Genomic DNA, 17,236 nt, shown 5'->3' with positions numbered 1-17,236 from the left:
CCTGAAATGGGGTTAGTGGATATGAAAAAAATAAATACGGCATAAAAAATTCCAGTTTTTTATTTTGAATGGCTCCTGCCACCCAGAAAGAAAGAAACTTTATGCTCATATAAGTATGACTAAATGATTCTCTCCTGTGGTTTACTGGAGATGTCTAACAATGGGATTATAAAAACTCTGTTGGGCCAGCTAACACATTGATGCGCTGGTCACCAAGAACTTCGCTGGGACTGCACATGTCCAGGTGACACCTGAAAGCATCTCGGTTGAGCCAACGGGAGGCTGTGACCTCCCAGAGGGATGCTCCACATGCTGGGTGAACTTACCTTTGACGCAGGCCTGAACCTGCCCGTACCACTCCCCGCAGCTGTCGCAGAGCAGCGTGAACGCTGTCTCCTTGTTGCCCATGACGTACCCCTGGGCACAAACGTACAGCAGCTCATCCCCCATTTCAAAGCCAGTGTGGCCATGCAGGATGGTGTGGGGGAAGGATGGTGGGTCCCCACAGGGCTTGTCTGAAGGGAAAAAAGAAATGAGATTGTAGAGACCTTGCAGTAGTCTTTAAATGCAGTGCCAACAGTGGTGTTAAAAGAGTTACCCCAAGGACAAACTTACACATGTCAACAGAACTCATACATCTCATCTGATTCATGCCCTTATCCTCCTTCACAACTCCCAATTTCAGCTGTAATTGGGAAGGTATATATTGGGCTGTAACTGTGATATGATAACTGGTGTTGATGTGTAACATCTAGGTGCATCCAACCAGTCAGCCCAGGATGTCCAGCTACAGCTGTCTTCTCTGCTTGCTTCTACAAAGGCTAACAAAGGCTTTGGTAGGTTGGGACTGGAAAGCAAAAGCTTGGACACAGTCATTTTTCTTAACTGCAGCAAAGCTTGCGAAATTGTTTAAGACTGGCACTTTAATGTCTACTACACTGTAGCAACCAGGCAGCACCTAAGCAATGACCCAGTCCATATTCACAAAAAGAAAAGGTCCAGGTAGACACCAGTCATTTTTCAGACTACCTCTAATCTTCTAGTCTTCTCAAAATCAAAAGTTTCTTCCCAGATACTCAAATTTCCCCTACTTTAGATTAGAGACATCCTAAAATAAATGGTGACTTGTGCTCTTCAACTTAACAACACTCAGGGCTAACATAGCTCTGCTCTCTGTGAGAATCTGAAGAGCTAATTTTATCAGGATATAAAATCTAACAAGATGGTTGGTAATATTTCTGCTGACAGCACTAAAAGCCAGGAAGCAAAAGTCACTATAAACAATAACAAAACTGATCTGAGGGGTTTTTTGTATGAAAGAAGTGCAGAGAGGAGGCAGACAGACAACTGCCAACACCAGTGTAAACTGAATTTTAACTCTCTTTTTCAGGTTTGAACACTCTTGGCTATTGTTAACAAAATCTTCCAGAGAACTTCTAGGCATTGCAGTTTCTCTTCTCTGAAAGGTCTTTCTCTCTCAGAAGCACTCTTCAAGAGGGGATTGCCATGTCCCCTTTTGCTCCACATTTTTACAGTCCCTTTTGGAATAGACATCTCTTGGTTACAGAAAATCAAAACAAACAAACAAACAACCTATAATGAAAGAGCATGATTTTACCAAGAAACCCAATGGACAAAGTGCGCAGTGTTGATACAAATAAACACTTCCGTATTCTTTCTCAAATCTGGGATTTGTTCCAGTGGTTCTAGAGCCCTTATTGACTGTGGAAGAAAAAACAACTGTTCCACTTGCCAGCGTAACTGAAGATTCAAAACCTGCTTTTGTCCTGATACAGAACAACCAAAAATGAAAAGGCTAATAGGTAATAACTCAGGAGTTCTGGTAATTATATGGGATAAGGGAAACTTAGGACCAGGTCTGTGTTCTAGTATTGATCTCTCCTGTTGAAACAGTTTGCCTTGGTACAAAAACCTAAGTGCTTAGTTGGCTAAGTAAACAATGATTATGTTCCTTGGAAAAGACTTTTGTTTGGAAGCTGAAAAAGTGACCTCCAAGACTATGCTCCTAAACATGAAGAAGGAGAAACATCTTCAGAGAGCATCCTTGCTACTTTGCTAGAGTCTACTTTTAGGACAGCATCAGCACAAGATCTTGCAAACAACATTTCCATTGACACCATTTCACGTCCAGGGTTTTCAGTGGGCAATAATTTTGAACAGAAAAACTTTTTTCAATCTACTTTGTGCAAAAGCTCAGGCTTTCCTGCTTTTGCCCCAGGGACATTCTGCAAGATCCTTGTGAGTCCCAGCTGCAGCTTTTCCCATCATCTACCCACTTCTGACCAGGCATAGGTAAATACATGTTTATTTAGAAATACGATGTATTTATGTTGCTAGTTGTTTACCTTGTAGTGAAATTAACATCCTACGATAAACATCCACAGTCCGTGAAAGTTCTTTTGGATCAGGCTTTTAGAAATTGTCTGATAGACGTGGCTAACCACTTCTCACCAGGTATGCTGAAAAAAATCTGCCACTAATTTAAGGGACACGCTACTGAAGTCAAAGCTTTGAAGTCTATTCTCCATACTGTACACATACGTATATACTGTCTAACACCTTCAGAAGTTAGTGGGAGTTATGTACACACACACTGACAGAAAAAACAAGCTCTTGAGGCTACACAAAGCTCAGTTTATGTACAGTCTTATGGAGGCTTGGCATCCGAGGAAGTGAGGAGCAGTTAGCAGCTAATGCCTTTCCTGTGAACCGGTCAGATGAATAGAGATTGATGTGGATGAAAGGAATAAAAAAATATTTTATTGCCTCATAGGAAGGCTAAATACCCCTGCATTTCATGTACTTTATTTATGTAGCTACTTCCATCGGTACAAATGGGAGCTGTGTATCTGCACTGAGGGAAGCATTGATCCCAAGGCTGTATGGGACAATTATATGTCAGAGGGTATTCTTATCTACAAAGCCTTGCTTCTTAATCCTGCGGCCAGAGGAAACAGAAAAGTAACACTTACATTAGTTAAATATGGCAAACACATTCAAAAAGCCCATTATAACCTTCGAGGAAAGAAGAAAGCTGAAGGGAGCTCTACTGTAAAATTTGGCAACAGACGTGGTAACAGAGAATTATGGGATCCTGAAAGAGATCTGGCTGATGTGTGAATAGAAAGAAAAGCAGAGATTTCAAAGATGTTCATGGATGAACACTGTATGGGGAACTTTCGATTCTCTCATAGGAGACTTTGTAAGGTCATGTCTTTGCTGCAGAGCATACTGAATAACAGCATGGACAAGCATGAGTGAAAGGTGATACCCTGCAAAGACATACTCAAGCTCCTACATTCATTTTGCTGCCGTCCTCTCCTGTGTAAGATGTACAGGAATTTTCCAGGTTGAATCATCTTACGGCTCCTTATTCTCCTGCAGTCTCAGTTGCTATGACAATTCCTGCTCAGCCTTTTGCCAAACCTGTTTCTTCTGGTAGACATACAGACGTGACACTGGCACAGCAGCTCATCAAACTGAGCCACTTCTGGGGACAGGCTTCAGGTTTTTGTCTTCAGCCTTTACACCAGGAGCTGGCAAAGCATGGGCTTGTTTGGAACAACAGCCTGTACTCAGTGCTGGCTTTGGGCGATTTTCTTGCTGGAAGACAGGAGGCAGATCTGGGCCACGAAGCGTGACAGAGGGTGTGTTGGCAGCAGCTTGTCATGTAGAGGAACAGTACTGCTCTTTGTTAAGGCAACCACAGGGGTTGCCTGGGGTGGTGATGCTGGTTGATGAGGACTAGGATCCTCCAGTGCTGAACTCTCCATCTGGACCAATGCTTTTCCCCTCATCTATCCTCCTGTAAACCAGTATATTTTCTTACTGCTTGCTAAAAAAGGAGCCCAATGCGTGCTTCCCAGTAGAAGAGCCTGATGTGCTTGATACTTGGGCTGCATCCAGCAGATCCCATGCTCTGCCTGCTTGTGTGCAAGATCACATCTCAAATCTGGAAACTTGGAATCTGGTTCTGGACATTGTGACCCTTTCTGAGTTTGTCACATATTGGCAGTGAGGTCAAGCACCTAACACCTAATTTATAGGTTGATAACTGACCTCCAGTAAGCAAGGGCGGATTGCGTTGCACAGTGAGACAGCACAGCACAGATATAAGGCAATGTTGAAGTATGCAGAAGATCCTCATGTCAGCAGTAATTTGATGCAGACTGTCTCCTGGAGTGAAAATCACCACCACAGTCAATAAAGAACTCAATATGCATGGGTAGAAATCAGGATAGAGTCAATATATGACAACTGAATGGGAATAAATGGCTCAGCAAAGATATAAGTGTTGAGAATAGATATGTTAGGGCTAACGATGACTCTGGTTACAGACGTCTTAGAGACTCAGTAACTATTTTTTACAAGGACTGAAGATGCCTCTTGTTAATTGAGTTAGCACATTCGGTCGTGACTGGCTTTTAGGAATTATGGCCCCTATGAAGAGTAACTTTAACTTCAAAACATGTATGGAAAGGAGTTGGTGACAGGTGATTTCTGGGAAAGAGTCAACACAAGTCACTGTAAGAACACAGCATCCCTTCTCCCCAATCCAGACTCCTCCAGAAGCATCTTTTTGATTTAAACTACAAGCATCCCATCAGATTGTAAAGTTTTTGAGATGTCTTGATAGAATACTGTCTACAGGAAGGACAGCCTAAGATCAATGCAAAAAAAAAATCAACATGAAAAAGATGCAGACTTCAGCTTCCACACCGCCTGGCAGAACTAGGAACCTACTGGGAATCTACTGAAATTGCTACTTTAACTGCGTACCAAGCTCTGAAAGCTAACATGAAACTTTCTCTTTGATGGAAAACATCCCCTGTTACAACCATCCAATTCAGTGGAGTTTTTCCAGAGAGACCACTGGAATTTATAGGATGTCATCTTGTCATTAAGAAATTGGAAAATGCAACTCTTAATGTTCAGCCCTGTGAAAGATGAGTGTGGATGTTTGTTTTTCTTCTTGATTGCAGAGACACTAAAGTATATGAAATTTTTCTTTATGGATAAAAGTACTGAGTACAAATAGAGTACAAAGATCTAAAACTCAATCACAGCCAATATAAGTGCTGATCATAAGCTACCAGTGTTAGGATGACGATATCTCTTTCATCAGATAGGGCTTGTAAGAATTTGTTAGTTTAAATGACATCACCAGGTAGCTGGAAATTCCCTGTCAGCTATATGCAAAGCTCTGGAAAAGAAAGCTATAGCAATGAAAAAATTAAAACCTTCATATCCACAGCAAAGCATGACAAATACAACTAAATGGTTCAAATATTACATAAAGCAAATTGCCATTTGATTGCTCTTGTGAAGTACATTTTATACATTTGCTGTAAAGAACATAATAATTTCTTTTTCTCTTACTGCTGAAAAAGGCAGCCCAAAATATGTACGTGAGCTTTGATGGGTGTGTGGAGCCAGCAGTCATGTTTAACAAAGTTTGATTTACATTTATGCTGTATGCTACTACAAATTTCTGCCTGTTTAGTTTTTCTATGGTGGCAGCAAATCAAAGCCTTACTGAATAGAGATCTTACTTGTTGCCTGTAAATATCAGTGGGTCACTGAAAGAAAGAACCAGTAAAACTTGGGAGATATTAACAAAGAGATCTTTCCTCTGTTTCATTTAAAAAAATACGAGAAAGGGAACCAAGAAGCTATATACATATGAAATGGAATGGTATGCAGTCCTACAAAAAACAAGACTGGTAGGAAAAATTCCAGCTTTCTGTTTTTCTTGCTTTATCTCTTTTATCTTTTGAGGCACTCAGGACTGAGAGAAACTTTCTGATCTCAGCAGATCCTGAGCTGGTACAGAGCTGTCTTCCTGACTCTAATGGCTGCATAAAACATTTGTTTACGAGAAACTGAGAAGACACATTTCTCTCTACTGCGAAAACTGCAGCTATACTCACAGCATTCATAAAACATTACAGCTACATCTTTGCCTGTCAAACATAACTCCTGGTCCCAATTCGCTGTAAAACATATCAAAGATTGCTGTGATTCTTCTGTGTGTAACAGAACAAAATCCATTTCAGAATCACAAAAAAAAAGGTATCACTCTCTTCAGGATTTTTAATTGTAAAAGCCTGATCCTGTTAGCACACCCAGAGCTCTTGCTAGCATCTGACCACTGCCCCGGCTTTTGAGGCATGCTGAGGTGTATGCTTAAGCAATTCAACAGAACTCATTCACGTGCTAAGTGTTAACTGAGTAAAGATTAATTATAAATCAAGGCCTAAGAATGGAATTTTGTGATGGTTTGTACTAGAAGTTTCGTGGGGGTTTAAGATGCCCTCTGCACAACCCTAAGAACTGAAAATAGAGTTGTGAAGAGTTGCTATCATCAACTTAGTTCCTGAAGAAAAGGCTGATGTGACTGTTCCCTCTGTCCATCCTCAACCTGCCAGTCTGTCTGAGCCTTTGGCTGATCTCAGCCAAGTCTGACAAAGAGGGAAAGCTGCCGAGTGTCTGCTCATTTTAGTAAGATGAGTTTAAAAGGGAGAAGATCCAAAGCCAGGCACCTTTTCCATTGGGATGGGCATAGGTAGGACTCAGCTTTACCCAGTCCATCAAGCGGTGCTGGCCAGCCCATCAGCATTGCACATGGGTGGACAAACATCACATTCATACGTCTAAGGCAGCCACAGCACAGGTGGCCCCTACCCAGCCAACCTTGCCTGGACCACAAGGAGTTGAGAGGGCCCTGAAGGTGGGGAGGTGATGGGTAGAGGGTGAGGTTAAGAAATACTGGAGAAAACCAGATGAATTTCACATGGGGCTGCAGATTATTGGTTGGATGTATATGGAAGAAATGAAAGGGCTTGTGGTTATTGTGCATGGTCGCACAGGTCTGTGTAAGAACCTAGGATTTATCACTTTTGACAGGGCAAAACAAATTTTTACATAGGTCTTAATGCTCATGTATTACTGTATTATAATTTAAATTCTATCAATTAAAAGCAGCGTCCACTTTTCTAAAAGAAAAAAAAAATACTTGGGAGGTTTCAAGTAAGAAACAATTCATTAATCATAACTTAGACATGTAATTATTAACCACATGTACAAAACAGCAGTACAGATACGCTATGTCTGAGGCTGCAGTGCAGGGTTTGTTGTTGCTGCCTCTTACTGGATATTTACTTCCCAAAATTGAAAGTGGCATCCCTGAGCTCTAGCTTGTTCTTTCATCGCTCAACTAGTTTGTGCTGGCTTGTGTGTTACTGTGCGTTACACTTGCATGTTAAGGCCAGTTCCTTTCTGGGCTTTGTTCTCTTCATACCCATTACAGACTAGGCTCTGCCACACAACTTCACTGAAGCCTTTCTATTCAAACACTGACTCTGCATCCATAATTTTTTATTTATTCAAAGAAGAAGTGAACTTATAGCCACCCAGAACTGTTTCTGTGTGTAAGGACTATTTGGTGAATGCATCAGCATGATCATCCCATTCTGTCATCAAGAAACTCCCTGCCTTGTACAAAACAAGTTGTTCAGAAATTGTCTTTTCTTTGCAAATGATCTAAATTTTTCCCTGAGTCTTAACTATGCAGTTTCTGAGTCCTATGAGGTATTCCTTTCCAACAAGCATTGTCAGACTATGTTCTTACCTTCACCTTTACTGCCCCTTTACTGTGAGCAGTAACCAAATACAAAAGGCAAACATGGTTCCTTCCCCGAAATCCAGCATCTACGTGTAAGCTCAGACGCAGCAGGTGGAGACAGTCAGGGGAGCACAAGGGCACAATGGAACAATAGTGGCCAGAGCAATGATTTCAGCATCCCACAGCTGTCCCACCCACCACAAGGTTTTTCTCGAGGAGGGGATGATGACAAAAGAGAGATTTGAAGGAAGACAATGAGAGAGTTTTGCAGATGTTTACAGGGAGCTGCTCCTATATGTGAGGAGCAGCATGGAAGAAAACACAAAGGTGCTTGTGTGACAATGTTAGCAACTGGGTGAGGGAGCTGGCATCGCTTATAGCAGCACGGAGCCTGGAGTTGACGTCATGAGGGTTACTTGAGACAATGGTCATGAAACTCTGCGATTTTTGAATGACTGGGTGCGCATCAAATGTGCATCACCTCTGCCACATTTTACTTCAACCATATTTTCATTCCCACTGCTGCCACTGACTGTTTATCAAAATGGTCCCGTGTTGTGAATTTATTGTTTCTCAGTAAATGGCATCTGCTTGCCCCTGCTTTTCTTGGAAATGAGATGTAAAACTTCACTGTGGGCACCAACAATCTGTTTCACGGGTTCCCAAACTTCCTTACACAATCCTGCCTATCAGTAACAATTTACTTTTTGCCTTCAGAACCCATCTTTGCTTGTGGGTTCCAGCATTTGAATATCGGAAAGTTTAAGCATCAACTTAAATTGGAAATAATTTGGTTTTCAGAATCATCCATAACATATCAGAGTCCCTAGGTGGCTGATCTACACTTGTTAACAAAAAAAAAGCCCAAAATAAAAATAAAATGGAGGCAATGAAATTATTTGCATACAAATGTTGTATACTGATAGATATGCAACAGCATGGTGTTTTGTGGTTGGAAGCCAGCTTTCTGAGTTACATTCACTTACAGTGCTGAGTATGGGAGATACTTCAGGCATCTCAGTTATATTGGTGCCAGATATATTCTTTCCCATAACATATGTTCTGTGAACACCAAAATGTGTTCTTCCAGATCAGTAGTGCTGTTTGAACTTGCTAAACTGCAGCAAAGACAAAAGATAATGCAATTTATTTCCTGCAACCAATGTCTTTGCAGCAGTTGGTTCACTTAGCGGGTGATTACTATAAAGATTTATTCCTTAACGTTCCCTCTTTCCTCTCAGCAGTAAAAAAATTGAAGGCAAAACTTTTAATGTTGCAAGACAGCGATGACTGTGCATTATTTCAATAGTATATCAGTGCTGACCTTCATCCTTTACACAAAAAGCATCATATTGGTCATTCACAAAGGGATCGGTTTCAATTTTAACATCAATGGCTTTCACGCTCTGCTGTTTGCTGCCCGTCTTTCTGCATATAATTGTCCTAAAATAAAGAAGAAGAAGAAAAAAATAATCAGAAATCTTCTGGAGTTGCACATGCAGGTGAAATGTGGAGATCTTTTATCACAGTAGTCAGGCTTTAGCCTCAGCTTAATTGCTTAAGAGTTGGGACATAAGGCATTAGTGTGGAAAGATCTATGAAAAAAGTCAAGGGAGAATTAGAAGTAATTAAAAAAATGTTTGCTGTAGATCAGTTCAAGGCACAGGAAGCAATAAAGAATGTTTATCTTATTATATTCTGTAATACTTCTAAACATCAGACCAAGTAAATCCCAGAGTATTTAAGGCCACGTTCTGCTCTCACATTCCAGCAATGCAGATTCCCACCAATGGCACCTGGATAAAAATTAATAGGAAACTCAAGACTTGGTCGCAAAGATTATAAATCATTAGTATTTTACATTAAAAGACCATTAAGGTTGCATATTTAACAGCTCAAAATCTAACACAGACAAGCTCAGAAAATACATCTTGACTTCTTGGAAGAAAAAGTGCTCTCTTTTTTTTAACAGTAATTCCACGCTTTTGTGAAAACTTCATTTCTTCTGGTTTGGTACTGAGCAGTACCTAATCCATCCTGCTTCCCTTCACAGGCTTGAACAAAGGTAATAAACCTCTACTTGGTTTTACAACTCTGTAGATGCTGAACACGAAAGAAGAAATTACTAATTATCTCTTCTCTCAGCTGTACTGGCTGCTGAAAACTAACAAATAGAAGAGAGTTTGTTGTAGAAAACACTGGTTTTACTGTAACCACTGATGAAAGTTACAAAGGCTGGGAAAGCAAATTCAGCCCAAATTTTTGCAGCTGGATATTAATGTTGTGGGGTTTATTTTTTGTGGACAGCAGGTTTGTAGAAGTGTTGCACAATCAGCTACTCTAGTTAAAGCAAGATGAAAATGCTTTCCCCAGAGGAATCCTTCCAGTGGAGGGAATTTATCATTTTGTATTGTGCAATGGTTGAACTAATTTTGCCATCAGTTCCGCACTCAATTTGGGGAATAAAATAAATGATGACTAACTGCCCATTCACTCAGTGTGGAAAAGATCCAGTGGAAACCCAGTATTTGAGCATGCGCTTAAATACTATAAAACAATTGATTTACACAAGTGGGCTGAATTACAGTTTTACAGACCATCTTAATTCTGGCATATGTTAGCTTTTGAGCAGTTAAATATGCAACTTCAATGCTCTTTTAATGTAAACAAACAAAAGCAACATGAGACAAGCCATATGGCGGTGGTCACGCATATGTACCAAAATGGTTCCTACCACACTTCTGTTCTGGGAAACGACATGATGTCATCCCCTACTCATAGCACCTTTATGATTCCAAACCAAATTATGTTTCTTTTGTAAGGAAAACACCCCTTGATTTTTTTTGGGGGGGTCACTTGAAGAACAATATTGTCCATACAAGTTTAAATTCAAGTTTTCTTAGAATTTAATGCATTTAAAGTCCAAGACCTCTAAGTCAGTAATCAGGTACCTAGACAAAACTGACTTGATCTGCCAAAGTGAGTTCAGATGATTGGGAGAATCAGTCCATCAATTAGAAAATTTTTGTATGTATTCACGTATCATTCCTCTAGGTCTTACAAGGCCTAAGTGAATGAAACACTTACGCCTCCCTTCAAAGAGTGACTTACCAACCTTAACCTTTCCAATAATTACTCACTCACTTAGGTACCTGGATCAGTTATGCCTTGCAACACTGAGTAGATAGATACTGACAAGTCTTTAAAAATGTGTGCCTTTTGTCTGTAACTGTGTACTTCAGACTTCAGACTCTCTTAAAAAAAAACAGTTTTGAAGATTGTTGCCATCACAAAACTCTGGTCTCTGAAAATGAGGCCACATTCCTTTCTATGTTCAATCAAAGAATAAAATTCCTGATACTTGGAAGCCACTTTTGCAAATCTTAGCTTGAATTTTCTGATTCCTAATTCCAACTTCTAGCTGATATATTTTGCTTCTGCCAAAGCACTGTAATTTCTTTATCATTTCTTCGGTAGGCTAGAAAGTTTTCTGTGGGTGACACATCCTTGGTATATTCAGGTCATCTCCAAAAGAGGATACCTGGCTCATGTGTAAGATTGTGTATTTGAAGAGAAAGTTTTTCTTACTTTTTTTTCGAGGATTGTACAATGAACTAAAAGTTTGTAGTTGATAGAATATATTGATTAGTTAATTAATTTTAAGAGCATTTCTTAGCTGCTATCCAATGAGACCAAACTTACAAAAGTGTATCTTGCATGTAATTTTAACATTATACATAAAGAAAGGCTTTAAATGACACTAAGATTTTTTAAATGTATTTCTCAGTAAACTTTTTTTCCTACATGAAGTTTAAAAATTGCTCTTCCTGTCTATTTCTTTTTTTCCTACAATAGACTAGACCCTGGTTAATTTTCTACTTTAATTTGAATTTTTGTCATATTAAAATTGATCTGATTAAAACTGCAAATATTCTAATGTCATTCTTCTGAGATGAAAGAAATCATGTCTTGTACACATACAAAAAAATAGAAGAAAAAAAATCTATTTCATCTCTCCCATTTGTCCTTCTCTGTCAGTAGTTTCCTACCACGAGCTCAATCCTGCAAGCTTTAAACATCTTCAGTAAGCTGGTTTTACTGATGCTGAAAGGGGCTTCAAGAGTGCTCAGCATTTCTCAGTAGTGGGTCTAATGATCAGACCTGCAACGCCTCTGGCATAGAAATAGTCTCTTTGCAGTCAGTAGGACTTCAGGTATGACTAAAAATATACAATAATAGTATTTTTTCCTCAAGTTCTTGAGGGTGGGTATATGTTTCCCTAAATCCTAAAATGCTAGGATTTCATCTATAATTAAAGATTAAATACACAGGTATACTTTTGTCTCGGGTCTAAAAAGTAGGTTTTGATGCTTTTATCTTTGTTACATTTTTCATTTGAGGACCAAAAAATGGCTATCATTTCAGAACTCAACATATTTTAAAATTTCTTCAGCAGCAGCGTTGCCATGCTGAAATAAGAAACAAAAGAAGTCATACATTTTTCCTACTCTTTCCAGCACCCCGCTGAGAGGTTGTGGAAATATGTTGCCTAGTTCATTTCTTTACTATTTTGAATTGTTGCACTGGGGATGCATCATGGTTGAGAGAATGCCACAAACTTTATACTTTTTTTAGGGATACATCCACCTACCTAGGCATTTAGAAGAATGTATTCATGCAGGGAACTTTAATTCTATTTATTGCTACTTTCATGTAATAATTGAACTTAAACAGACTTGCTCATTACTCATCTTAGCATATATTATAATCCAATGCTTAGAGCAGTGTGATACATGATTTTGTACCTTGCATTTAAGAAATAGATGCAATTATATTTTTCCTTCTATGGAGATTTCTTATGAAAGTAGACATGCTCAGAAGAAACATACTGAGTTCAAACTGCAGATCATCTATAATAATCCTCTATATTTGATATACATCTGCTTGAGACATCCATGTGTCCCTGAAAATTACTCTTGCACGGCCATGAACTCACAATCACAGCATAAAAATCATTCACAGGTACTATCGCTATAGACTGTGTAAGTACCATATACTATCAGTAAGGTAAAAATATAGTTGGGAAAGGAGGGGTTTTAGTGGTGTTGACAACAGCCCCTGCTCTCTGATGGGAAGTGGGAGGGTGCCTGATGGTGTCTCCTTTGGTTCCTTGACAAGCCAAGCCAAAAACTGCTACACAGCCTAGAAGGACAACCTGCTTCATGATGCCTCTTCTCCTCTCAAGTGAGAAAACAAGAAACCACAGAGACTCTGCTGTGTTGAACCTCAGCTTAATTCCTGCAGTACGCTACGATTCATCCAACTAAAAGCAATTAACACTCCATCCTCTGCACCTACCCCGAAAGAAAGGTCAGAGGTTGGCCAAGCTCATCATTGTTTTCCTGTGCCATGGCTCAGATATTGCATTTATCATGTGCACACACGAGGAGAAAATTTAATATATAGCAAAATAAGCTATGAACCAGACTTCCTAGAAGTCTTCCGCTTACTCTTGTGCTGGTTAATTTTTTTCTAATCTATTATGTAACCAATGAGTAATTGGTATATTTTGCACTTCTAATTCCTAAGTTCAAAGAAGGAAATAGAAGAAAAGCTGACATGAATAGTATTTATTTCACAATATGCCATAATACGTCATTATGTAATATATATTTTAAAATATATCATAATGATATATTTGAGCCATAGTAATGATACCTAATGTTATAATTTTATGTATACATGTATAATAAAGATATATATAATAAACACATCACATTTATATATAAATTATAAATTGTCTTTACAGTAGTACCCACTGGTACTTCTACTTTCTATGAGAATTACATAGCAATTTTGTAATACTTGAAAATTTTTCAGTAAACCTGAGTTAACAGCAGAATTTATATGACATAGCATGATCCATCAGCACAGAAACCAGTAGGTGGGACTGGGATGTTTTGTAGTCACTACTTTATCCGCTAGTTGATTATAAGTTTTGCAGTCTTAGTCAATAAATTCACTGAACTGAGTCAGAATGGTCTTATGACATTTATTCATAGTAGTATGAGGCACTGTGAAAGTCTGGTTCATAACATAACTGTAACTAACCTTCCCTAATTAGAAAGTTAAAAACTTCATCACTTTTCTTAGTAAAGATAAATCTTTAACATCCTGTGCTAATTTTTTTCATGGGTCAGCTCTACCACTTGTGTTTCAGTAACTACGGGAGAGAAAAAAAATCGGTAGTCTGGAAGCCAAACTAGAGGATTTTTATTCTTAGTCTTTCCCTTCTGTAGTTTGGGAAGCTGAAAATTATAAAGCTGGCTCTGATGAGGAATAAAATATAAATTACATGTTCACAATTACCGAAGGGAAGAAAATTTCCCTGAAAAGTCATGAAGGGGAGCACAGGTGGGCTTTGGAAAGTCTATTGACTGGGAACTATAGAGGCTAATTTTGGCTGGATGTGAACCAAAGAAAGCAGCTGCTAAGTGTGACATGAAGACATTCCAACAGCAATACTGCCACTGGAAATGTCAAAAGGAGGTCTTACCAAGGCAGAACCAATATCCTTTAGATTCTTAAAAATATACACCAAAATGCAGCCTTTTGTGCTTGAAATTGTACATATGACTACTGAAATAGTAAGGCCTCTGTTCATTAAATAAATATGGCCCATTCACGCAGATTTTCATACTGTAGCCTAGTATGAACGATTTTATATAGTCATTTTACTATAATATTGCTATGTACATATAATTTGAGCATTCTTAGTACATGTAGAGGAGAATCGTGTTGCTTCCTGGCCTGGAATTGTTGGGTGCTCAAAGACACGTCAAACGTCACTAGAAAGTTGGTTTTACCTAATTTCATGTAATGGACTCCAGTTTAATCCATGACTTTCATAACCAACGTTATTTATGAGTTACCAAAAAAAAACCCCAAATAAAAAATACCAAAATACTTGCTGAATATTATTATTATTTTACAAACAAGCTCAATTGTCAGACAAAAGGGTTTCAGATAGGACAAATCATTAGAGAGATTCTAAAAGAAGGGCAAAATACGCAAAGTTCTTTTGAAAATTAGAAAATCAAATGCATTAGAACTAACTGGCAAATTAAAATCCTGGTATTAGTCGCTCTTGTGTATTTGCTAAGAGTAAGCGTATCCCCTTTCTGTTTTCATTTTGCTAGGCTATAAAAACTGATCACCTTTAATTACTTCTGAAAAGAGAGGTGCTTTCTTGGACTGATCCTAGTCTGAACTCATCCCTTCTGAGCTTGGATGCCAAGAATTACATTGCACTATTACAAGTGGTATCTCACCGGTGCCTCATTCAAGCCCTTCAGGACTGCCCTCTCTCTTCTGGAAGAGCTGCTGGATGTCTTTTAGGAGGACTGCATTTCCTCTTTTCACAAGTTTTATGTGAATTATTTTATTTCACGACAGGGTCACTGCCATCCTGTGTTCTGTGACTACACCCAGTTCTTTCTCATGCCCTGCCTTTTCCAGCTGAACTGCTAGCTTAAGGCAGAAATGCCTGTTAGTCTTCATGTAATACTGTTACATCGCACTCCTTTTCTGTTACTCCATCTCTGAAGTCAGGCTTACCTTCCTGTTCAATATTGTGATTTTCCCTGGTCTCAACAATGAGTTCTAACCTTCTGACATTAACTAATCTCACTAGCATACCCCTACATTTTGTGCCAAAGTTTGTTAAAGTTTTGCTAGAGCCCTCAAGGTTTGTTAAAAAAACCTCTCAGTAAAAATACAATTTAAAAGTGCGAGTCCCAGCTAAGTAAATAACTACTCTGAGGATTGTGAAGCTACAGTTTAGCAGATGGTATTTTGGGTGCTTGTCCTAGAAAATACATCAAAAATTTATTTTCTTCTGTACGATACTTTTCCTGAAGAAGTACATTTTCTGAAAAATTCTTCAATTATTGAGTTGTTTGCTTTACAAGAACCGTGGCTGTCATACTTTGACCGTGCTCTCTTCCCAGGTTGTGCCAAGAAAGGATTCACATTCCCCCAAAGCTGAGACAAAGTGGCTCATGTCCGCATTGCTCAGTGATACCATTCCTTGAAGTAAACTGGCCATGTCCATACATTAAATTCAAGTCTCTTGACTGAACTTCATGTAGAAATCCCTATTCCTGAAAAACAATTACTTTGTTTTTTCTCTGCATGAGACTTTCTGAGATGATTGACAAGAAACAATGAGAAGACAAAGTCATCTTCTAGCAGAGCATGACACCAGCTCTGGGCTGTGGGACTAGAGTTTGTGACATGAAGGCATTTTAGAGTGCAAGACCTCCTCAGATGGTTTCATAAGCAATTTTAGCATTTTGTATTGGACCATGTCCTGTCAGCTCTGTCTGGATTTTTCTCTTGAAGGGAATTAATTGACCCACCTCATACACATGTCTGGGAGCAAATTCATATGCATTATCATCAGACAGCAGAGCACAGCCTTGAAATAAAACAGACAGCTTGCCAAACTGACATATCATTAGGACTGCTTCTCTGCAAATAAGCAAGTGGGCCTGTTATAGTATGCACACCTGGATAGATTTCATGGGGTCCAAAAGTCCAAGGGTGGACACACAGATGAGAGGACTGGCGAGGGTTAGCAACTGAGCCTTATTTCATTCCTTGGATATTGCCTTTTTCTTTCCCAAGAAATGTGCTGTTGTTACCTTGCTCCCAGGTGCTGGGCAAGTCCCATGCAGTAGGCAGAAAAAGAAGTAGGTAGTCTTGTGAAATGTCATTTCTGAGTCTTATTATTACATTTCCCACTGGTGTCATCTGCAGTGAGGGCCCTGTTGTGTTTGACACTGTAGAATCATTCAATCAGAGTCAGTGCAAAACCCAAAGAGCTAACAAAAGGAAGGAAAAATAGAGATGAAGTAATATTCTTAGCAGCAAACATCTGGTCTGTGGTCAGCCAAGAAAAGAACTCCAGTCTTCTGACTCCCTCAGCAAGGCTTATTCTAGCTGACTCTGCTTGCTCACTCCAGAGTTACCCCCTCTGAAATAAATCCTCCAGTGACTGGACAGGAGCCAGCCTAGGGAAATTTCATGCAAAGGAACAGGTTGACAGCCCTGCAGGATGCCTGTCGTAGAACAGAAAGTCTATGCAGAGGTTCAAAGCCCTTATAGAAGGGATACATGGCTTCATTCTTTTGTAGACTAATAAGGAACAGGATAGGGAATAGGGCAGCTTCAGATTTTCAGTCCTAGAAAAATGATGGAAATGAGTAAATTTGCTATGAATATCTTAATACAAGCTGTTGAAGATGTTTACAATTTCTAAGATAAATAGCTGCTTTCTAATATTCTGTGCACAGGGCTGATCATAAGAAAAATTGTGTCATGTTCAATTTCCAAATTTCTAAAACCCCAGAAATGAACATAGGACCCTACAGTACACGCTGCCTAGCACTGGAGGACTTGACACAAAGTTTTCCAGTATGACATCTGAACTCAAAAGATAGCAGTTCAGAGAACTCTGCCACCTTTTTTCATTTATATTCTGGCAGATCGCTTGCTGGTTTTACTGACTCACTTGTCTGACATGCAAAT

At 39.2% G+C, this 17,236-nt stretch overlaps 1 protein-coding gene across 1 annotated transcript in view; it reads right to left on the bottom strand.

Annotated features, from left to right (window-relative positions):
- SUSD5 (sushi domain containing 5) overlaps positions 1–17,236 on the bottom strand; it is a 41,182-nt gene that overhangs the window by 10,667 nt on the left and 13,279 nt on the right. Inside the window, exons 3-4 of the mRNA XM_074849917.1 lie at positions 8,970–9,088; positions 327–515 (exon numbers count right to left, since the gene is read on the bottom strand). Of these exons, the coding sequence (XP_074706018.1) occupies positions 327–515; positions 8,970–9,088 (308 nt within the window). The remainder of the gene's footprint in view (positions 1–326; positions 516–8,969; positions 9,089–17,236) is intronic.

This window comes from Strix aluco, chromosome 1, assembly GCF_031877795.1.
Source record: "Strix aluco isolate bStrAlu1 chromosome 1, bStrAlu1.hap1, whole genome shotgun sequence".
Lineage (NCBI taxonomy): Eukaryota > Metazoa > Chordata > Aves > Strigiformes > Strigidae > Strix > Strix aluco.
This window is presented reverse-complemented; position numbering and strand designations above follow the sequence as displayed.